The 24,502-nt window shown below is 40.0% G+C and overlaps 2 protein-coding genes across 9 annotated transcripts in view; one reads left to right on the top strand and one right to left on the bottom strand.

Annotated features, from left to right (window-relative positions):
* The window catches only part of LOC121287754 (rho GTPase-activating protein 17-like), a 289,690-nt gene extending 284,913 nt beyond the window's left edge, over positions 1–4,777 (top strand). For 6 of the 8 annotated variants that reach the window (XM_041205656.1, XM_041205654.1, XM_041205661.1 and 3 more), the window contains one exon: positions 3,790–4,777. In XM_041205656.1, the coding sequence (XP_041061590.1) occupies positions 3,790–3,929 (140 nt within the window). In that variant the 3' untranslated portion in view covers positions 3,930–4,777. Of the gene's footprint in view, positions 1–3,075; positions 3,124–3,789 lie in introns of all 8 variants that reach the window. The other 2 variants (XM_041205658.1, XM_041205655.1) reach the window with 2 other exon arrangements.
* A 5,634-nt stretch (positions 4,778–10,411) lies between these two features.
* Positions 10,412–24,502, bottom strand: part of LOC121288380 (testis-expressed protein 47-like) — a 41,776-nt gene continuing 27,685 nt past the window's right edge. The window contains exons 5-7 of the mRNA XM_041206933.1: positions 18,715–18,916; positions 16,348–16,507; positions 10,412–10,455 (exon numbers count right to left, since the gene is read on the bottom strand). Coding sequence (XP_041062867.1) covers positions 10,412–10,455; positions 16,348–16,507; positions 18,715–18,916 — 406 coding nt within the window. The remainder of the gene's footprint in view (positions 10,456–16,347; positions 16,508–18,714; positions 18,917–24,502) is intronic.

The following is a 24,502-nucleotide window of genomic DNA, read 5'->3' as shown; positions in this document are numbered from 1 at the left end:
CCACTACTTGCAAGTTCCCCTCCTGCCACTCAGCATCCTGACTTGGGAATATATCAATGTTCCTTCACTGTCACTGGGTCAAAATCTTGGAACTCCTTCCCTAACAGCACTGTGGGTGTACCTACACCACATGGACTGTAGCGCTTCAGGAAGGCAGCTCACCACCACTTTATCTAGGGCAATTAGAGATGGCCAATAAATGCTGGCTCAGTCAACGATGCCCACTTCCTGTGAATGAATTCTTTTTTTTAAAAAGTCAGCAAGGGTGTGATGTGTGAGTTGCACTTGGTGCAGGATAGTATTCGAGGATGAGGAGAAAATGGCTGTTACAGAATGAAGGTTACAGTACAGTGTTGAGGCAATTGATTCACAAGGATATAATGTAGTGAAAGGAGGAAAGACTTGCATTTTTATAACGCCTTTCACAACCTTAGGATACCCTAAAGTGCTTTCCAGATAATTAAGTATTTTTTGAAGTGTAGTTACCTTTGTAATATAGTGTTGTAATGATATATTTCAATTGAATTTGCAAACTTAGATTCTTTCTCTGAAAGTCCTATGTATTGCATTTATATCCCTGTATTGAACTAATCTAGAATTCCTACCTGCCCTAACCACAGATACGCTAGTCTGAGTAATGGTCTTTGGATTGAATGGGCAGCAATGCCAGCTTTGTGGGAGCCTGAAGAGATATGTGGTGCATTCTGAGCTGCTTGTAATTATAGTAATGTTCAACATATTTGCATGAAAATGTTAGAGCATGTTCTAATGTTAATTGGTTCCCCTTACTTTAATGTAGAATAATAGTGCAATCCTCTGCTTCCTTTGGGCATGTGACCTTGCCAGCATTTTGTGTACCTTGTGTATCCTTTAGCTTTAGTTGAACGGAATAGTTCCTGTGACTAGATTCTGTTATATTTACTGTTTGGCAATAAACTCAACTGATAGAAATAGTTCTGCCAAATGAAAAGAAATCCAGTTAGCATGTTTAAGAAAGCTTTAACTTTAAAATTTTTAACATTTTTGTTAAAATGTTAGTTTAAAGGCTCTTTAATAATTAATGTGGGAGGATAAGAAATCAGAGAATTGTGGACGTTTCAAAACTTCAGTTTCCCCAGCACTAAGTCAATGGGTGTTCTGGGCCAGCAGATTCCCAGTGGCTTATACTCATCTTTTCTTAAATGTTTTAGTCATTGAGGGCTCATTCTATATTCAGTTTATTAGCTTCCCCCTTATGAGATGAGATATTATTATCAGGCTTTATGATTACCTCTCAGATTAGTTATATCTGCCCTATGGTGATTTTATTTAGGCACACTAGATCACAATAGGAATCAACCTGCTCATTTTGCTGACTGTTGAGCTTCAGTTTGATCAAAATGAACTCTCGAGAATCGTATTTGACTTTCTGGGCATCCTGGTTTTCAAATGTGGGGCCTGAACAGCTCAGTAAAGAAAGAAAATAAAACATTTTAAACTTAACAATAGAAATAAAGAAAAGCTACATTCGGTAATTATAAATAAAGCTAAAATGATAGAAAAATGAACTGGGAGGGAAGACAAGCTAAGCAGATTGTTTAAGATATGTTTATTTAAAATTATAGCCAAGTGCTTATTTTTCCATTTTAGGGTCAAAATTGATGATAACAGACACAACTGCTTTGCTTTTGCCTGACTGAATTCCGGTCAAACTGTCGAACAAAATCAGCTGCTAACAAGTATCTGCTTTCTATTGTCAAAAAATAAAGCAGAATATTTGAAGCAAATAAAATCCTGTAAATAAATGTTCACAGCTCCCTTCACAAAGTATAATTCTAGAAAGAAGTTTGCATGCATTATTATCTGTATGCTCAATGTCTATTCACTCATGAAACTTTGATCGGCTGCACATTGATGCTGTCCATTCGTATGATGAGGTGCTACTTGTGCTAAGCAGTTACTTTCAATATACCAGGATGTATATTGATCATGTCACTTGATCATGTGAGTCTAATTTTGAATTCTTCATTCAGAGGATATTTGTTGAGTTTAAACAAAATTAGTTAAACCAAACTCTTGATATCAGAAGGCTTAAGTATAAGTTTTAAAAAAAGAGCAGAACAGGAATTCTTTCTGCTGTCAGATGTTAAAATCCTTCCAGCATTCCAGAGTGTCAACACCTCCTCAATGTGCAACAGCCAGATCATTGTAAGAATCCAAAAACAGCAACTTCCTCTCTCTTAAAAAAAAAACATCCACTTCATCCAAACTCTGAAGACTTACATTTGTAGTCTGCCTTGTTGGATGTAGTGATTCTTTTATATGACCTGTACTTTTTTCACAAAGTCCCTTTCCATGCAAGATTCCTAATGCTTCCCACATTTTGGAAGGGATGGTTCCTCACGATTTAAGTACAATTGTCTTAAAAGTTAATTTAAGTTTTTGAATGCAAATCATCAGGATCTCCCTGATATCATGGGGTTCAAGACTCAGAAAAGATCCATTCCATGGAAAACATGCAGCCAATGGTAAACAGCTAGCCATAACTTTCTGCCCAAGTTTTTTGTCTAATTAAGGTGATAAAATGCAGAGCAACAAGCGTCATGAGGTAGTGTTACAATAGGTACTGTGTGATCCCCACATCAGAATTGAAAAATGAGTATGTGAATAATCCATTAACTCTATCCTTCTGTATGCTGAGTGGGTTAAATTGCTTTGAGTCTGAGTGTTTTACTTTAAAGAGAATAGGTCAAATTTACCTCCAGTTGAATCACATGCCACTTTGTTGTGGATCTGAGCTGATAGTTGTGGCCTGTAGGTTGCTGTGCCCTTCCAGGTCTTCATTGACAATCACATCAGAGAAACTTTATCTGAGAACAAGCTGATCTTTGCTGATAGTTGGTGAACTGATATTTGTTAGATTTTATCAGAGCTAGCAACCCAATAGCTGGCACAAAGTTGTTAGATATTGCATACATATAGCATGCGTATTATGCATTAGTGTGCATCTAACCACTGTGTGGGCTTTCCACCAATATAAAAAGGCCTTTCAGCAATATGGCTTCTAATTGTAAACTATTCTATTAAAAAATGCAGATGTCTGACCAGAAAAGTACTGTTTGAGCAGAATGGGGAGAGTTAATGGTAAGATCTAGGCAAGTGATTGGCCAATTAATCCTGCTAATTCAATGTTAATTTAATGCATGCTTTCCAGTCTTGTTACTAACCATTCATCACACTGCTTGCCTGCACTTGGTACTAATAATGCATGGGTAAAGAGGATTCTTGGACATCCGAAAAATGCCTACATACACACTGAATTCTTCACACTGTTAAAAGCATCCAGTTGGGCTGTTCAGTGGTTATTGTACAAATGACAGCAATTTGATTGCTTTACTTTCTGTGTAATATCATTGTGACCAACTTTTATAGCATACCTTATAGGTCCTATTGGTGCCATGAGCTATACAGTAGGAGGGTGCTGAATTACCACCAGTTAAGTACAGCAAATATTACAGTACAAATGATGGAAGTGGGTCCATGATGTTTCAAACCTGTAAGCAGTATGTTATATCCAGGCTGGATTTGTAGTTAAGTTCTAGGAATGTTCTCTTAGTTTATGAGGTTAGAGTTTCAACGTTGTGCACTACTCACTGAATTAGCTCTTGATGTGTGTCTTTAAAGCCTTCACCCTTGCTGTGATGGTAGAGGTTTCAGAAGACTGGGTCATGGGGATATTATCCTGGAATGATATCCTGACTGCATGCAGTATTTCATGGGATATCACTGATGTTTTGTGTTTGCTGCTAGATTTTGATTCTACTGTGCAAGAGCAGGACTTGAACCAGTCTAAGTCTCCTGTGGAGTTGATGCCTGCTGCAGGCAACATGGAACTTAGAAAACATGAGCAGCAAGACATTGACGATGACTCGGAGAGCACTGCTTTGTGAAGGGTCCCAACACTCCAGCGTTTGCACCGCTAAGCTATCTTCTTAGGAGCTTGATTCTGCTGCTGTCCTGAGGATACGCCATCTGCAAAAATAACTCAAGAAAGAAAAGAATCCCTCTTGGTTATTTTCTGCTAGATGTGTTTATGTTGCATGGACTATGATTAAAGGTTTCATCAGTGCCACTATGATGATCTAATCAATGCCACTATTATGGATTCATCAATGCCACTATTATGGTCTCTAGACTGATCCTACGTTTTGTGGTTCAGACAGGAGATCCATCTGAAAGACGTTCACTTATTGCAGGAAACTGTGATTACCTGAAAAGCAATTCCTCTCTGGGATTTTGACTGTGGGTTAACAGCCAATGATTTGGTTACAGTTAGGTTAACAGTGCCTTGTTCAATTGTCACCAAGTTTCTGGATGGAAATTCACTGTGGTTTTACATTTTTTCCCTTTTTTTAAATGTTGTACTTTGAGCAGTATCCAGATTTTGTACAAGGTAATTATTTCTGTGTTGAGTTCAACACATACAAGAAAATGGTACTGGGCTGAGACAGTCTGCTCAATCTGTACATTTGTATTTATCCTTAATGCAGTTTGCTTGTAAGATTAATGCTAAACCGATTGTACTTGGTTGGTATTCACTTTGCTATGTTCTTCTATTTAGCGTAAAGTGCACTTCTTGCCTTAGGTCTTGTTTTGCATACAAGGCAATTTTATAACTTTAAATCTGAACAAATAACCTTAATGCTGTTTTCATAAGTCTGAAAATCTTATGAATTATAAACAAAATACATTCTGAAAAATGTCATGTACTAAAAAGAAAATAAAATAAACAACTCGGCTGGTTGCTTGTGGACATGGACCCAGTGTTCATGGCACTTTTTAAAAAATTGACAAACCCAGGTGAAGGACCAAGGCTCATAGTTGCAGACACCACCAACATTGAAAGAACAGAAGAGGATCCAACATAAATCAGGAAGTAATGATTAGGTCATACCTAATTTGGGCTTGAAAAACCTGAACATTATTGAAGGTAAGGAGTTCCATGGTTCAACATTGAGGATGCAGTGAGAAGGAAGAGTATGTAGGGTCATATGTTTTCCTGATTAAGAGGAACAAGATAGAAGAGTTCTTCGTGCAGTGACTGCAGTAGTAACAATAGAATAGAGAGATGAGAAAAGTAATTTGATGCAATCAGGCTTTAGACTAACAGTACTGCAATGAAATTGTCTACTGAAGCTCTCAACATCTTTGCTGAAGGCATTGGTAAGTGATGGGTTTACAAATTGGGGCCCCTTGTACAGGCCCCTTCTAGTGCTGTTAGCAGCACCCAATTGCATGTTTCAGGCAAAGTGCTGGATGATTATTGTCATCCTGCTTTTGGGCGGCAACTACACATCTTGCTAATTGTACCAGGCGGTATCACTAATTGCAGCCTAAAAATAAAAGCAAAATGAGTCTCATTCCGTCTCATGGAAAACCTCTGTTTAGCTTATCAAATGAATAGCTGAACCCTTGAAACTAGGAAGACTTGAGGCATTAAAAAAGGGCACAAATGTAAAATAATCACAAAAGTACAGGAGAGTTAAGAAAAAAATGTTTTTACATAGAGAGTGGCTCAAATATGGTATTTACTACGTCAGTCCTTTTGGGTTCTGCCACTGTCACTCAGCTCTAGACCTCATTATCACCTTGATCAAAGCAAGCATTCATGACTGAATTCCAGAGGTAAAGTGAGAGAGACTGCCCTTGACATTAAGGTAGCATTTGACAGAGTGTGGCATCAAGGAGGCCTAGCAAAAATCAAGTAAATGGGAATCAGGGAATCCACTCCACTGATTGGAATTATACCTGGCACAAAGGAATATGATTGTGGTTATTGGAGCCCAATCATTTCACCTACAAGACATCGCTGCACAAGTTCCTCAGGGAAACGTCCTAGGCCCAACCATGTACCATCTACGGCTGCTTCATCAATAACCTTCCTTCCAACATAATGTCAGACATGGAGATGTTTGCTGCTGATTGCACAGAATTCAGTACCATCTGCAATACCACAGATACTGAAGCAATTAGTGCCCACATGCAGTAAGACTTGGTCATTGCCTAGCTTGCTGCTCATCAGCCCAAACCTGAATATTGTCCATCTCCAACAAGACAGAATCTAATCATCTCCCCTTGACATTAAACATCATTACCATCACTGAATTCTCCGACCATCAACATCCTGAGGGTTACCATTGACCAGAAACTTAACTGTATCAGCCATATAAATGCTGTTGTTACTTGAACAGGTCAGAGGCTGGGAGTTCTGTGGCAGGTAACTCAGCTCCTGACTCCCCAAAGCCTGTTAACCATCAGCAAGGCTCAAGTTAGGAATGTCATAGAATTGTCTCTGCTTGCCTGAAGGAGTGCAGCTCCAGCAACACTCAAGACATTTGACACCATCCAGGACAAAGCAACCTGCTTGATTAGCACACCATCCACTACCTGAAATCTTCACTCCCTACACCATGGATGCACAGCGCCTGCAGTATGTACCATCCACAAGATGCACTGCAATAACTGGCCAAGGGTCCTTTGACAGCATCTTCCAAACCCACAACTTCTACCAGCAGAACACATGGGAACACCACCACCTGCAAGTTCCCCTCCAATTCACACACAATCCTGCCTTGGAACTATATTGCATTTCCTTCGTTAATGCTTGTCAAAATCCTGGAATTCTCACCCTAACAGCATTGGGGGTGTACCTATAAACATCAGTGGTTCAAGAAGGCAGCTCCACCACCACCATCTTAAGGACAATTAGAGATGGGCAATAAATCCTAGTTTTGCCACTGATGCCCCATCCTAAGAACAAATTAAAAAATTGAAACAGACAGTTGTTTGAAAAACAAAATACATGCTATGACAAATGGAGAGTGGAATTAGATTAGGTGGTTCAAGTGGGGGAAAGACATCACCACAGGCTGACCCCTGATTCTATGATTCCAAGGGCCCAGGTTCTGTCCTGAGGTGGCTGCTTTCAACAGGGCAATTTTAAGAGAGCTCCAATTGCCACAAAGTCCTTGATGAGGCAGGTGAACAGCTGGCCTTGCCACTTTTGATCGCTATTCAGTGACTCTTACTAGAAAGGAGAGTATCAAGGAGAGTAATACCCTCATGGTAAAATATCCTGCCAACATTCATTGCCTAGATCATGAAAAATGGCCACATAGTGAAGAACATCTGATGCCAAGAACTGGTACCTAGAGAATGGTAGAGAAATTTACACAATAAAAACTTGTTCTTGAGGTGATTTACTTGAATATCTGTTAGGATTAGGTGAGGAAGGGTGCAGGACTGCCCCTTTTTCCCACTCCACAGTTGATCATCACAGGGTTTGTTTTTAATTTATAAGGATGAATGTGCCAATGCAGTGTGTGTACTTAACTGTTTTATGTGCTGATTGCAAAGAACTCAGTCAGACAGGCTTTCTTGATTTTAAATGAATAAGTGGTTGTTTTTTATTGTGCTAAAAGCCCACTCACGTAAATATATTAAAACATTGAAAATGGTAAACACATTATCATAACACACAAACATGCAAAAATACAAGTTACAGAGCATGTTAACTTTTGGCCAATTTAAGATTCAACAAAAAAAGGCAAAAATATAAAGGGTTCACTGAATGTAGGCTATTCACTGTTGTTCGTGGATAATGCAGTTCTTTAGGTGTAGTCCTTGGTTTTCTCTGCTGTGGAAGTTGAAGTTTTCCCTGGGATTTCTTTGTCTGCTGTCCGCAGTCCAATATAAGCAAACACAGAGATCAGTTTTTAGTTGCAAAAGAGAGAGAGGCAAGCTGCCTTTTTGCTGCTCTCGGATGTTCCTTCTCAAACTGCTCCAAAGCAAGCAGGGTTTTGTCACATAAGACATTTCAAAATGGTGATCCCAATCACACGACCTCTCTCTCCATAACAATTGAGTATTCCACAGAAGGCATTTGATTAGCTCATGCCTGGGCAGGCCTTGGCTATTGTGCTATGGCCTAGATGATTCATTTTTAAATGTCCAAGCCATCACTTCTGAATGACTCATTCTTACATCTAATAAACCAAGAAGAACATCAACACCTCCAAGCTGGCCAATGTCTCTGTAAACTCTGTCCCCAGCCTGATGGAAATGGAATGTAACTATTAATGTGATGCAAATGGAAGAAGTCATTTTAAGTTTCAGTCCATCTTTGAAGTAATACTTGACATCAGCATTTGTGAAATTCCAGAGGACGGTTGCCTGTACATGTTTTAGTTATAATTCATGTTGGAAATTTTGACAAATTTGAACAACTTGCAGTTGTAGACATGTCAGGTGACCTCTGGCAGCCATCTTATGTCAGTGTCTTTGTTTTAACAGTTGAAACTGCCTTTTTTAAAAAACTTCCTTAGGTGAGTCCAGCAGATGAAATTGAAAATTAATATTTGACATCAACACACCTCCATAACAATGTACCAGAGATAATGGACACCTGGACACAAAGAAGGAGGTAGCTGGCCTTGCTGTGCCCAGGCTGACAGACCCTCAGCTCAGTCAGACAGAGAGATTTGGGGAAGACGACCCATGAACTATGCCAATCAGAAAATAAGGACTGTTTTCGGGTTAACTAGCAAGCAGAGTGCTGGTGAGGGCAGATCCCCATTCAAAGAACAAAGCTTGTGGAGAGTAAAAGACCAAGGAGTCACTAGAGGATACTTTGCTACTGGAAGTCCATTCGAGTATGCCCAAACAATTGAATGAAGAGGACTTTATTTAAAAGGATGCCAGAAAATTCAGGCAGGGAGAAAAGATCCTGTTAAAGCCGAGAGGAACTTGAGACAAGACTACATTTCTACTGACAGTGCAGTGTAATGTATAAAGGTGGCGTGGGGTTTTTGATTGTGTTCAGAAGTTAAATGTGAATGCCTTTTCTCTAGTGTATTAGTTGCTGATGAAGTAATGTTTAGTTGATGTTGATTTTAGTTTATTAAGGTAAAAGTCAAGTGAAATCTTGTGAGATTCTTTGCATTGATCACTGGGAAATTCATATCTTTTTAAAAGTTATGTCTTTGCTTGAATCATAACATGAAGATAGATGGGGAAATTAAGCGACTTAAGTAACTTTAAATAACTTAAAAATTAAGAGTACTCATCTTTCAAATTACTTTCATAACTGGCAGAGCTTTATTTGAAATGGAATCTGACCACTGCACACAATATGCTGTTCTAACTGCTCCTCATACATTCTAAAATCCATTGTACCAGATAGTAGAGGGTTTTACCAACTATGCACTGTACACTGTATGGGAGCCAATGGGACATGCAAAAGTCATGCAGTGCCCCTTGGGCAATCTGTATGCAAGTGCTGATATTGAGACACGCAAACCATTTCCTCCTACTTAGTTTATACTCAAAACAAAAACAGAATTACCTGGAAAAACTCAGCAGGTCTGGCAGCATCGGTGGAGAAGAAAAGAATTGACGTTTCGAGTCCTCATGACCTTCAACAGAGGGTCATGAGGACTCAAAACGTTAACTCTTCTCCGCCGATGCTGCCAGACCTACTGAGTTTTTCCTGGTAATTCTGTTTTTGTTTTGGATTTCCAGCATCCGCAGTTTTTTGTTTTTATCTCTAGTTTATACTCAATATATCTTGTGATGTGCACACAACTCATACAGCACTGGTGTGTGTTGTAAATGTAAAGGAAAATGGAGAAATGGGATTAGAGTCAGTTACAGGGTAGATGGTGGTGTAGTGGTAATGCCACTGGATTAGTGACCCAGGCCAATCTTCTGGGGGTACAGGTTCAAATCCCACCAAGGCAGCTGATAAAATTTAAATTCAATATAAAGCTAGTCTCAGTAATGGTGACCATGACAACTATTATCAATTGTAAAATCCCATGTGGTTCACTAATGTCCTCTAGGGAAGGAAATCTGCAACTCTTACCTGATGACTTCAGACTCACAGCAATGTGATTAACTCTTAACTACCCTCTAGCAAGGGCAGTTAGGATGGGGTATAAATGGTGTCTTTCCAAGCAATGCCCACAACCCATGAAAGAAGCAAGGAAAAAAAGCTCTGGCTTAGGCACCAAATGGCTACCTTTAGTACAGAAATTTCTATGACTATAAAATCCTACTTATAGAAGAAGTCAAAGATTATATAGTATAAGGTGAAAATTAAGTTTCTTTTCACCTGGTGTACTCTACATGTAACAAATGGCACAGTATCAAAGAGAAGGGGTACTTCACTGACTCCTCCCTTTTATGATTCCCTACACAGCTCAAAAGATGAATGTGTAGATGCTTGAGGTCAAATTCTTTTATTAGTTAACCAACAGTTAAATATAATAATACAAATAGTAGTAATTCGCTTTGAGCATTTATATGTGATTGTAGTGAGAATATCAGGAGGCTGTTTGCTTGATCTCAGACATAAAGAACCAAGAGGAATCTGTTAACCCCCAAGAAACAGATGAAGAGAGGATGGCCAAACCAGTTCTGCAAATTGAAAAAGAAAAAATTAACAAAGCTCATACAGTCAATTAAATATGTTCCAGCATAATGATGGCAGCGTTAATGCATCATGGGCCAAGCAGAGTGGCTGGTACCTGATAACTGGACAGCAAGCTAGTCAGTTATGCAATCCACCAGTTGATGGCAGTACAGTGCCATGATCTCAGTATTTCAAGAGAAAAAAAATCCATGAACTTTTTGGATAGAAATTCTTTATTTTCAACAGCTGAGTATTGCATTTTCTGCTCATTATTTTAAACTTTTGTTGTTGTATTGTTATCCAGTTGTCCACTGGATAACAAGATGGTGCATGATTCGTGGGTGAATGATACATTCATCACATGGGTTTCTGTGCTCTTTCTGTTATTGTTTAGTGATGAATTATCCCTGACTGATGGCGCTACATGAAGCAACAAATGTACCTTTAAGAATTATACATGCTATGAATTGTGTATCTGGAGACTTCTGGGTAAAGAAAGCATTGTCAAACACACACCAGTAAATGAGAGGAGGAGGATTTCTGTTGCCTATTTAACATACTGGTGAAGGCTCACAGAGATTTGTCTACTATTTGCTGCTACTTTGTAGACATAGCCCTCTGAGTAAAGAAGTTATTAAACATAACAGGGGAATTGATAGCTTTTTCAGAAAACCGCAAGAGGCATGATGGGCCAAATGGCCTCCTGCTATTCTGTATCATTCAGTGATCTGTATAATTAAAAATCTTTCATGTAGCGTTTTCTCCATGTCACACCTTTTAAAGCGTGGTCTCCGAGGCATCTTACCTTAAAATGATTAGATGCCAGAGCATCACATCTCAAAATGTCACTTCTCCAAAAATTGGAGATATACGGGAACGAGATAAGTGTTAGGTAACAAATATCTGGGTAAATGATTCAAACTTTTCACGTGTTTACATTTAATCAGTAGGAATGATAAGTAAAATCAGCCACACTGAATGTCTCCTCTGTCCTTGTGCAGATATTGGAGGTGAAGTGTACATCCAAATGAAATCCAAGGTTTGACCATGTACTTGCACTGCTTCCATTTTATAAGCACTGTATGAAGCACTATGTTGAAAAATTAATACAAGCAATTTGTGACAACCTGCAATCTTAAATAATGCCATAACTTCTCCCATACATTCACCATAGGAAATGGCCCTTGCCATTCTCTCCCCCTCTTGTCAGGAGGTAAACAGACCATCATGTTTTCATTTTGTATCTGAAAAGGATCAGTTGCGGTGGGGGAGGGACGGATGGGGACGGGGTGATGGTGGGTGACGAATAGTAAAGGGGGTATTGGAACTACAAGGCAGAATATAAGGGAGTGAGGAAGATTTGATTGTGATAAAAGTTAGGGGAACACGTGCAATTGCATTAGGAGGTAAGACATAGATTTCCCAGCCAGTCTACACTGGGTGTATACAAGGCTTGTTCAGTTAGAGTGTGTGAGCCTCATTAAGGGTTTGAAAAAATAGAAACAAGGGTAAGGCTTCCCTTTTCATTTCTAGGGTTGATTGTTGAAGTGCAAGTACCATCTCAAATGTCCCCTTGGTACATTTGATCATTTCTATGGCATTTCTCTTTAAACTGTGGATTGGGCTGATTGTGAGATGCTGTTGGCAGTTGGGTACACTTTTGCAGCTAATTTTTATATTGTGTTTTATTTTTTTCTTTCCATCTCTGATTGAAGGGAATTCTACTCTCAAATCAAACTGCTTGTATTAGTAGGATGGGCATTTCGCTGGGAATTCCTTCTGCTCTAAGGAAGCTTGAAGATGCAGAGGAGTTGCAGGACATTGATTGGAGGGAGGCCTATCTTCATATGAGACGGGTTGCACAAATCTGCTGCTCATCACGTGATTGTTCACAGACCTTGTCAGAGCTAACTGAGCATGTCAGAGATGGAGGCCATTCTGCCTAATGAGCTCTTTCAAGGAGCAATCCAGTTATTCCCACTCGCCCTCTTTTCCATATATCCCTGCAATTATTTCTTCTAGTATATATCCAATTCCCTATTGAATATTACTACTGAACCTGTATCTATTACCCTACCAGGCAGTGCATTCGAAACCCAATTTTTTTTTCCTCATGTCACCTCCCATTCTTTTGCCTTTCACCTTAACTCTGCGCCAAGTGGTTATCAGCCCTTCAGCCTTTGGAAATAGAGTAAATAAAGAGAAACTACCTAAACTCTTCATGATTCAAAACACTTCTTTCAAATCTCCTCTTTGTCATCTCTGCCCTAAGGAGAACAACTCCAGTTTCTCCAATTTAGCACAGTAACTAAACTCTCATCTCCGCAACCATTCTAATAAATCTCTATCCTCTGCAAAGCCTTCACATGGTTCCTGAAGTGTGGCACTCAAAAATTGAACACATTACTCTAATCACAGCCAAACTTGCACTTCATATAACTTCCTGGTTTTTGTATTCTGTTGGCTGATAAAGGGGTGGAGGGGTGATATAAGGGGTCAAAGAGGGAGGCCCAACATATACATCACAACTGGATATTACCAATGGTGGTTGGTCTGACAGGAGGGAGTCACATTGAAACTTAATCATGTTGAACAAACAATTAATTGTGATTTTACTAGTTTTTTTTCCCATTTTATGAGGGCGCGCAGGAATAACAGCTTCACACCCTCGCCTGTTATAGCGAGATGTAGGGTCAGCAGAAGGTCAGTGTTGGCTGCACTCGGCAGCCATTGTGAAAGATAGCTTGGCTTCATAGAGAGGGTAAAACTGAGTGGACGCCAGCTGTAGCAATCAGGAATAAAGAGAAACTTGCCTAGCATATCGGGGACATGCTGCTTGAGTGTCCTTTCCGAATTGGCACTTGTATGTATAAAGCCAGGATGTTGGGAGGCTCAGAGAGCAGGGTGTAGCTATTTGTCATGGACCTCATTCATTCAGACTTTCAGACCTCTAGTGAGGAGGAGCACCACAGAGGGAGAGAGCTGGAGCCATTGGCAGTGGGGCAGCAGCACCCAGAAGGGCAGCAAGATCAGGAGTGTGCCCATTCCACCAAACACTCTATGATAAGTTGATCAGTGACTAGGATGGGATGCAATGAGCATGCTGAGGGAAATAAGGCTAGAAATTGTGGAAATACAAGCCATAATCTTCTAATTAGATCCAGGGATAGCACCAGAGGACTGGAGAACCACATATGCTATACTCTTGTTCATAAAAGGGTGTAAAGAAAATCCCAGCAACTTCAAGCCTGTCAGTATAACCTTGTGGTGGGAAAGCTTTTGAAGCAATAACCCAAGACAAAACAGTCATTTGAACAAGTGTAGATAAGTTAAGAATGGCCAACATGGATTTGTGAAAGGCAAATCGGGTTTAAGTAACTTGACTGAGTTTTTGATGAGGTAACAGAAAGGGTTGGTGAAGATAGATATGGACTTCCAAAATGCTTTTGATAAAGTGTCTCATAACAGGCTTGCCAGCAAAATTGAAGCCCATGGAATAAAAGGGACAGTGGCAGCATGGATACAAAATTGACTAAATGATAGGAAACAAAAGAGTAGTGATAAACAACTGATTTTCTGCTTGGTGGTATGGGCTAAGATCACTTTTTCCTGACATATTAATAACTTGGACTTGAGTGTATGGGGGATAATTTCCAAATTTGTAGATGACACAAAACTTGGAAGTTTGGCCATCTGTTGATAGAATTCACAGATGGCTTCATTATGAATGGTTGGTTGAACTCCAAACCTCACTAATGGATTAGCTCACCATAGGGTCTGTTTTCACAAGCTGAAATGGAGTGTTTGCTTTGATTGATTGACATCTTTGAGGTTATAATAAGTTATTCTTTCTTTGAACTGTTTCTTTCAATACCTGTATGTTTAGTTGGACACAATTAATAGGTGTGAAGTGAGGTAAAACTTCTGTCATTGATCCCAGAATGGCTCTTTTGATTGACACTTTTATATGGTTGTAAGAGCAGAATTTTTTTCAAAGCAGATTTTTGAATGGGCGTTTTTTTTAAATGCATTTCAAGACTTGCTTTAGTTACTATATGGCTCATTGGTTTTATAGTGCAAACAGAGTGAATGGGCATGGAGGATGCAGGGAGCCATGAAAGGCAAATGGGCACATGGAGGTACTATGAGGGGCTTTTAAGAAGTATGGGAGCATGAAGAGCATAGAGGAAGCATAGGTAAGGCCTTTCAAACATATCTTTCAAAAGGCTCCCCAATTGCAACTATGGTTCACGACTCCTCAGAGGGCTGTGAACCAGGTGTCCTTGAGAAGCTGGCCCGACTTCTCCATGAAAATTGCAGGGTTGTATGAGATACTTACTCCCACAATGGAACAGGTCAGATTGGGAGTGCGGGGTGCAGACTCACTATCTTTACCCTTATCCAGTTATGGGGGCAGGAATCCCGGAATTGGGTCCTGCCATCATTTTTAAAGGAATCTGGAGTTGACCTGACTCCAAGAAAATCTGGCCCAAAATATTTCCTCAACATCTCAGCCATTTTTTCATTTCCCATGAAAATTTCTGCCTCTAAGGGATCAATGAATACTTAGCTACTCTCTTTTTTATGTACTTATAAAAACTCTTAAAATCAGTTTTTATATTCCTGGATGGTTTACTGTCATTTTATTTCTTTTCCCTTTTTATTAACTTTTAGTGGGCCTTTGCTGGTTTCTAAAACACTCCCAATCCTCAGGCTTCTACTATTCTCTCCTGGAATAGTGATTCTATTATTTTTTCCTCCCAATGATGTTAAGCTAACTGGTCTATAATTTCCTGGACATGTTCTATCACCCTTCTTAACTATAGGTATTACATTAACCATCTGCTGGTCTGTTGGTACCACGTCTTTTTCTAACTGATTATTAAAATTGTGTAGTAATACCTCAGCTATCTCTTCCCTGGATTCTTTTAATATGTGTGAATACAATCCATCCGGACCTGAGGTTCTAACCTCTTTGAATTTGATTGGTTTATTTAATAGATCACTTTTAAATGCACTTATTACTTATCTAATCATCCAATATCATGTACACCTGTTCGATATCCCTGGTAAATATCAAACCAAAATAATTATTCAATGTTTCTGCTATCTATCATTACCTATGGTATTATACTGTCTATCCCTTAATGGCCCCATTCCCAACCGACTCTGTTGAGTACCATTCTAAATGTCTCCCATTGTTGTTCTACATCATTGTTTGCTAATATTGATGCCCATTTTATTTTCCAGTAGTCCTATTCTCAGCCCCTCAAAATCAGCTTTTCTCCATTCTACTGATTTTTGTCATATATATGTCCTATATTATCATCTTGAAGCATATTATATTATGGTCACTGATGCTTAGATGTTCCCGTACTTTTACTTACCTTATCTACTCTGCTTCATAACCCATTACTAGATCCAATACTGAATCTTCCCTTGTTGGGCTTTTATAAATATTGGTTAGAAAGAAGTCCTATTCACGTTGTAGGAACCACATTTCATTATCTCCTTTATCTATTTCTTCTAACCTATTAACATCAGGGTAGTTGAAATTTTTCTGTAGATTCTGACAAGTCTCTTTCTCTCTGCATCATCATTGTTTGTCTTTCTATTTTATTGATTGATGATTCCCTGGTTTGAAAAAATTATCTCTTTTCCCTCCCATGTTCCAAATGCTCTGTCCTACAATCTTCTTCTTCCCTTCATCATCGTCTGATTGAAATGAATTTCTTCCTCAATTTTCCTTAAAAGCTCAAAATGGTTAAATTCCTTACCTCCTGATCTTTTTAGTACTGTTAATATCCTGCACCATGGATCTTGCTCTTTAGTGAAGTTTCCCTCTATTAAAAGAAATGTGCCTAGTTCCACATTAGGAACCTCAGTTCAAACTCTACCTGAGTCTAGGACGACATATGTTGATTTTTCATAATGTTCAAGGAACTGCTGAGGAGTCATGAGCTCTGAGCTGCCACACAGAAACTTGATGGTATTCTCTTTGATGATCAGATGTCGGATTTCTTCAGACACGGTGTGATTTGATCCAGTGATGTTTTTCTGTATGAGAGAAACGGGCTGTCACCATCATCTGAATGTTGTTTTTTTAATACACAGGGTCTCCAATTTTGGTGGAAACTGGGATGTGAGTGCATGTTGATAAAATGAAGATGGTCACTTGCACTTACCCCTCTGATCCCACTGCCTTCCTGTTGTATCCCACCTGCTCCTTTGAGTGTGCCTTTGGGCCTCACAAGGAAGCCTTGGGCCTTTCTAGCTGGGGTTTCCCACCTCCCTCCAATTACATCCAGAGGCCCCTCACCACTTACCTTGGTCCTCAACTGCAGCCTCCTGCTGCTGAATTTCCACCACGTAGCAGATCTGGCTGGGTTCAGGCTAGTTGGTGACAAAAATTCATGCTATTAACATCTGGTCGTTAAGAGTTTTCCACCCATTTCAGAGCTCCCATGCATTGTAACCACCCATGCCACACACCCCCACCATTAAAATGGTGCCTTTATTTTTATTTATGAGATGACAGTCTGTTACAGTTGCATGTTGGCCTACATAGTAACTCACTGCAGTTCGATAAAATTCACTCCTGGGGAGGTGCTTTAGGGTGTTTCAGTGTGAAAGGCATGACATAAAAATCATATCAATAATTCTTTAAGTTCTTAAAGGTATTTTCACACAGCAACAAAATAATGTTTTCGGCAGGAAAAGATCACCCCTCCACCTTGTTTATCGTTTCAGCCCTGACCCTTTAAGTAATGCAACTGCAGAGTCCATCTTGCAGATTCATGATTATTTTGTCTTGAGTAAAAACACAAACACCGTCTGAACATTCATTGCCCAAATTTAGGAACCTGCTGTCATATCAGCTGGTTGGCTGTTACGATGTTATATCAATTTCCTTACCATGATTCTGAAATCAATAGCCTTTTTCTGAATAGGAATTTGCCAAGTCCTTTTTTTAAAAAATAGCTTGCGCCAGCATTTTGTTTAACAGCTGACAATGCTCATATATTCTACAATTTCAACATGCTCTTACTAAAAAAGACACCTACATTTCTCATTTTCTTTAACCCTTGAGCACAAAATTGCCTCATGTGGCACTGCTTGTAGCGTCGCTACAGAGGCCTTACATCTATCTGTGTACCCCACACTGTGGGCCCACAGATTCTGCGAGGAAAAGGGCACCTTGTGTGCATCGGAAGGATTTGAGTTGGTACCATTATAACATTGTAACAGCCAATCAACTGATATGACACCAGGTTCCCAAATTTGGGCAACGAATGTTCAGACGGTGTCTGTGTTGTTTACTCAAGACAAAATAATCATGAAGCTGCAAGAGGGACCATGCAGTTGCATTACTTAAAGGGTCAGGCGCCATGTTCAGGCAACTGATGCATTGCAATGTCTGCATCTCGGACTCTAGCTTAACAACTTTGAGACACAGCTACTCTAGTTGCAGACACTGCAGATGTGGTTGCCTAGGATTGTACTGCTCTCCATAAGCTCATACATGGTGCACATGCAGCGCGCCTACTGCATTACCATCTCTATTTAACCTTGTTTATATATTTAATTAGTTAAAGTTTATTCAATGGTTTATTTTAAACTGATTAATTTAACTAAAAGAAGCATCTGCTTCCATCTCTGCACTGAATTCCAACTCTCACCAAATTCTCGACTTCCTACTCTGTTTACGATGCATTCAGTTCACTTGGCAAACTATTTACTTTCTGTGCCGTAGGGGATACTTTCTCATGTATGTTCACAGTATTGTGAGATTCTTAATCTCTGGGATCAGGGTTTAAATCCAGGCTAGACAAATGATGCAGGAATGGTTATAGTGAACGTACTTTACAAGCACTGGAAAATTCTTGTTTATGAAAGGCTTTCCTCCCTCCTTCAGCCCCACCCCTACTCGCACTCATTTTGTGTCCCAAAGGATGGATTCCACTGTAATTAACAAGGCAGGTGATTGTGAGCCTGATATGTGGTGGGGTGATTGGAACAAAGCAGTGCTCTATATATAACCAAAACAATCTCCTGCAATATTTCTTTACCAATGCATCAGTGTGGAAAATGCCAATGCCTTGAACCAGTGATTTCTGCTCCTTTTGCATTGAGCAATGGAAGATTTAAGTGTGGGGTTCCAGTGAAGCTGGCAACAACTTCATTCTAATAGAGTTCCCTGTTACAGTACATGGATACAAAATTGGAATCAATTCAGTGCCTGCATGCTAGATTAAAATTCCGACCTTTGGATTTTGCTGGATGTAATTTCCCAGTCTCAACAGGAGACTGAGGCATTCTGGGACTAATTTCTCCACTGGCTCCATCTCTGAAGTGTCCATCATCAGTGTGACAGGCAAATTTACAGGGCGTTGCAGCCACTGTCGGTACAGTCGGTCTGGGATATTGTGTGACAATACAAGTATCCTAATGTCTGACTGAATCAGCCTAAAAGTAAAAGAGACAAAAACAAATAGTGTTAAATGAGAAATGATGATTTCATTTACTTTATGGACTCAAAGGCACAGAAGGAGGCCATTCGGCCCACTGTGTCTGTGCCAGTCATCAAAGATCTGACTACACTAATCCCATTTTCCAGCATTTGGCCCATAGCCCTGGAGGCTATGGCAACACAACTGAATATCTAAATACTTCTGAAATGTTACGAGGGTTTCTGACTCAACCACCCTTTCAGGCAGTGAGTTCCAGACTCCCACCACCTCTGGGTGAAAATATTCATCCTCAACTCCCCTCTTATCCTTCTACCTCTTACCTTAAATATATGCTCCCTGGTTATTGGCCCGTCTACTAATGGAAAAGGTGCCTTCCTATCCACCCTATCTATGCCCCTCATAATCTTATACACCTCTATCAGGACCCCTCTCAACCTTCGCTGCTCCAAGGAAAACAACCCCAGTCTATCCAATCTTCCCTAATAGCTCAGACACTCCAGCTCAAGCAGCATTTGGTAAATCTCCTCTGCACCCTCTCCAATACAATCACATCCTCCCTATAATGTAGTGACCAGAACTGCACACGGTACTCCAGTTGTGGTCTAACCAGCATTTTATACAGCTCCAGCATAACCTCCCTCCTCTTATATTCTATGCCTTGGCTAATAAAGGCAAGTATCCCAGGTATAGCTGGGAATTGGGAGACAAGTTTTGCCTGAGATTTATTGTGAGTAATGCCAAGCCTGCAGTTTTGACCAGGTCCTCAATTAATACTTGCTATAAGGGAGGTCAGGACAGCTAAAGTTCTTAAACAATGGGACCACGTGCAATTGAGGGCATCAGATGAAGACAGGTTGATGTTGGCTGGGATACCCACGCATGGTTAAATGTCTGGCTTATGAATATACCTATGAACATACGAAATAGGAGCAGAAGTAGGCCAATTGGCCCATCAAACCTGATCCACCGTTCAATAAGTTCATTTAAGTTTCAAATCCTACGTACCCATCTACCCCCGATAACCTTTCATTCTCTTGACTAACAAGAATCTATCTACCTCTGCCTTAAAATTATTCAATGACCCCGCTTCCACCACCTTCTGAGGCAGAGTTCCAAAGTTACACTGCCCTCAGAGAGAGAAAAATTCTCCTCATCTCTGTCTTAAAAGGGTGACCCCTAATTTTAACATAATGGTCCCTAGTTCTAGAGTCACCCACAAGAGGAAATATCCTTTCCACATCCACCTTCTCAATACCGTTCAGGATTTTATATACTTCAGTCAAGTTACCCCTCACTCCAGTAGGAACAAGCCCAGTCTGTTGAACCTTTCCTCATAAGACAACCCACTCATTCCAGGTATCAATCTAGTAAACCTCCTCTGAACTGCCTCCAATGCATTTACATGCTTCTTTAAATAAGACCAAGACTGAACACAGTATTCAAGGTGCGGTCACACCAATGCCCTGTATAATTGAAGCATAATATGCTTACTTTTATGTTCAATTCTTCTCGTAATAAAGATAGCATTCCATTGGCCTTCTTAATTATTTGCTGTACCTGCATACTAACTTTTTGCACTAGAACACCTAGATCCCTCTGCACCTCAGAATTCTGCAGACATTCTCCATTTATGTAACACTCTGCTTTTTTATTTTTCCTGCCAAAGCAAACAACTTCACATTTTCACACATTATACTCCACCTGCCAGATTTTGTCCCACTCATTCAGCCTATCTATAACTGTCTGCAACCTCCTTAAATCCTCTTCACAACATATCTTCCTACCTATCTTTGTGTCAACCGCGAAATTAGCCACCAAGCCTTCACTCCCTCATCAAAGTCATTGATATAAACTGTAAAAATTATAAGGCCCTAGCACAGATCCCTGTGGGACTCCATTCATCACTTCCTGCCAATCAGATTATGCATATTTTCTGTTTTCTGCCAGCCAGCCAATCTTCTATCCATGCTAGTATATTAGCCCCTACACCATGAGCTTTTATTGTCTGCAATAACCTTTGATGTGCCACCTTAGCAAATGCCTTCTGGAAATCAAAATAAGGTATGTTTACAGGCTCCTCTTTATCCATCGTTGCTCCTTCAACGAACTCCAATAAATTGGTTAAATATGACTTCCCTTTCACAAAACCATACTGATTTTCCCGATTACCTTGAGTTTCTCTAAGTGCTCAACTATAACCTCCTTAATGATCAACACTAACAGCCTCCCTATGACATCAAACTAACTGGCCTATAGTTTCCTGTTTTTTGCCTCTCCCTCTTCTTGAATAGAGGGGTTATATTTGCTACTTTCCGGTCTGATGGAACCTTTCCAGAATTTAGCGAATTTTGGAAAATTAACACCAACGCATCTACTACCTCATTAGCCGCCTCTTTTAAGACCCTAGGATGAAGTGCATCAGGACCTGAAGATTTGTCAGCCCGCAGCTCCATCAGTTTGCTCATACCACTTCCCTAGTGATTGTAATTTCACCAAGTTCCTCTCTCCCTTCCATCTCTTGATTTACAGCTGTTACTGGAATGTGTTTTGTATCTTCTATAGTGAAGACAATTGGAAAATATTTGTTCATTTCATCTGTCATTTCCTTTTTATCTACTATTAACTCCCCATTGTCACTCTCTAGAGAACCAACATTCACTTTACTTACTCTCTCCCTTTTTAAATATCTGTAGAAACTCTCACTCTGTTTTTACATTTCTAGCTAGCTTCCTCTCACACTCTAATTTCTTTCTACTGATTAACCTTTTAATCATTCTCTGCTGTTCCTCATATTCTGACCAATCATCTGACCTGCCACTCTTCTTTGCACAGTTATATGCTTTTTCCTTAAGTTTGATGCTTTCCTTAACTTATTTACAATAGGCATATACTTATTCTGAGTATTCTGAAATATCCTCTTAAATGTCTAGCATTGCTTCTCTATTAATCTAATCTAAGTAGTTTATATGGATTTCAGCAAAGCCTTTGACAAGGTCCCACATGGGAGATTTATGAAGAAGGCAAAGGCATATGGGATGCAGGGTAGTTTGATAAGGTGGATTCAAAATTGGCGTAGTTGTAGGAGACAGAGGGTGATGACAGAAGGATGCTTTAGTGACTGGAATCCAGTGTCCAGTGGTGTACCACAGGGATCTGTGCTCAGTCCCCTATTATTTGTCATTTATATAAATGACATAGATGACTATGTGGGGGGTAGGATTAATAAGTTTGTGGATGACACAAAGATTGGCCGGGTGGTTAACAGTGAGGTTTAGTGTCTTGGGCTACAGGAAGATATAGACGGTATGGTCAAATGGGCAGATAAGTAGCAGGTGGAATTTAACCCTGGAAAGTGTGAGGTGATACACTTTGGAAGGAGTAATTTGACAAGGAAGTACTCAATGAATGGCATGGCACTTGGAAGTTCTGAGGAACAAAGGGACCTTGGCCTGTGTGTCCATAGATCTCTGAAGGTGGAGGTGCATGTTAGTGGGGTGGTGAAAAAGGCATATGGGACACTTGCCTTTATCAATTGAGGCATAGATTACAAAAATAGGGAGGTCATGTTGGAGTTGTATAGAGCCTTGGTGAAGCCACAGCTGGAGTACTGTGTGCAGTTCTGGTCACCATATTATAGGAAGGATGTGATTATACTGGAGGGGGTGCAGAGGAGATTCACCAGGATGTTGCCTGAGATGAAACATTTAAGTTATGAAGAGAGGTTGGATAGACTTGGGTTGTTTTTCATTGGAGCAGAGAAGACTGAGGAGCAACCTGATCGAGGTGTACAAGGTTATGAGGGGCATGGACAGGGTGGATAGGGAGCAACTGTTCCCCTTAGTTGAAGGGTCAGTCACGAGGGGACACAAGTTCAAGGTGAGGGGCAGGAATTTGATAAGGTGGATTCAAAATTGGCTTAGTTGAGGAAAAACTTTTTTACCCAGAGGGTGGTGACGGTCTGGAATGCACTGCCTGGGAGGGTGATGGAGGCAGGTTGCCTCACATCCTTTAAAAAGTACCTGGATGAGCACTTGGCACATCATAACATTCAAGGCTATGGGCCAAGTGCTGGTAAATGGGATTAGGTAGGTAGGTCAGGTGTTTCTCACGGATCGGTGCAGACTCAATGGGCCGAAGGGCCTCTTCTGCACTGTGTGATTCTGTGATTCTGTGAATCTGATTCTGTAATCTATCCCCTAGCCTAGTATCCTAGTTCACTTTCAAGTAGCTCAGCTTTCATGCCCATATAATTGCTCTTATCTAAGTTTAAAATACTAGTATTGGACCCATTCTTCTTCCTTTCAAACTGGATGTAAAAATTAATCATATTGTGTTCATTGCACAGGCCCTCACATAAAATATTAGCAAAGTGCCAATAGGCTACAGGTGCCTGTTCCCACCACCCTTTTCTCCTCAATGTATTAGATGGGTGACATAGTCTGAAAGGGTAAATAGTGAAAATATTATTTCTACTGGTAGCAATCAAGAGGGCATACTTTTAGGATCAGTATTAAAAGCAGAAAATGGGAAATTACAAAGAATGTTACAGCATTGTGATATTCCATGGCATAACCCACAAACCTTTAGACATTCAGTTAAAATGCAATTAGATAAAAATTTGAAGAACATTATGGGATGTGGGAAAGGAGCAGGGAAGTGAAATTAGAATAGAAACTGTAGTTTGGCTCCTGTTGGAGTATTGTTTCCAATTCTGGGCATTAGACTTTAGGAAGCACATGAAGACTTTGGAGAGGATAGAGAAGAGATTGAAAAGAATGATTCCAGGATTGAGGAATTACGGTTATGTAGATAGGCTGGAGAAGCTGGGGTTATTCTCCTTAAAGCTGAGAAGGAGATTTGATAGTGATTGTTTAAAATCATGACAGGTTTAGATAGAATAAGCAAAAGGAAACTTGTTTCCAATGGCTGAAGGGTTGGTAATAAGAGGTTACTGTCTCAAGGTAAGGATAACGTGAGGAAAAAGCTTTTTTTTTTAACACAATGAGTGGTTAGGATTGCATTGCCTGTTGGGGTGGTGGAATCAATGGTAACCTTCAAAAGGGAACTGGATTCGTACTTGAAGGGATGTCAGGAAAGATTGGGGAGTGGATCTAACTGGATCATTCCTCGAAAGGGCAGACATGATGGACTGAATCGCCTCCTTCTGCACTGCAATACCATCCCTCTCAAGCTCAACCAATGATCTCCTTCTTTGCTGAAATTTTTATGATTCAGGAGAGGAAGGAAGAAATTTAAATCATTCCCAGATCTGTTATCGTCATTGTGGGTCTTAACTTAGGTTGTCCTTGGTTAGGATCGATAAAGACTGCTGGAGGCAAGGCTGTTGGTAAACTTGAATTTTTATTAAGCATTCTTCTAACTATGCACAAGGTAAGGCTTAGCATGAGACATCACATACAACTATCACTCATCATAATCTTGTCATGTGATCTTACATCACTGATGATGTAGATTGTTTATTCACATTAACCCTTTACATACCTCTCTCCCAAGTCTCTGACTCTGTTAAATACATTATTTACATTATCCTACATCTAGAGTCATAGAGGTCTACAGCACA

This window comes from Carcharodon carcharias, chromosome 15 (assembly GCF_017639515.1).
Source record: "Carcharodon carcharias isolate sCarCar2 chromosome 15, sCarCar2.pri, whole genome shotgun sequence".
In the NCBI taxonomy this organism is placed as follows: domain Eukaryota; kingdom Metazoa; phylum Chordata; class Chondrichthyes; order Lamniformes; family Lamnidae; genus Carcharodon; species Carcharodon carcharias.
This window is presented reverse-complemented; position numbering and strand designations above follow the sequence as displayed.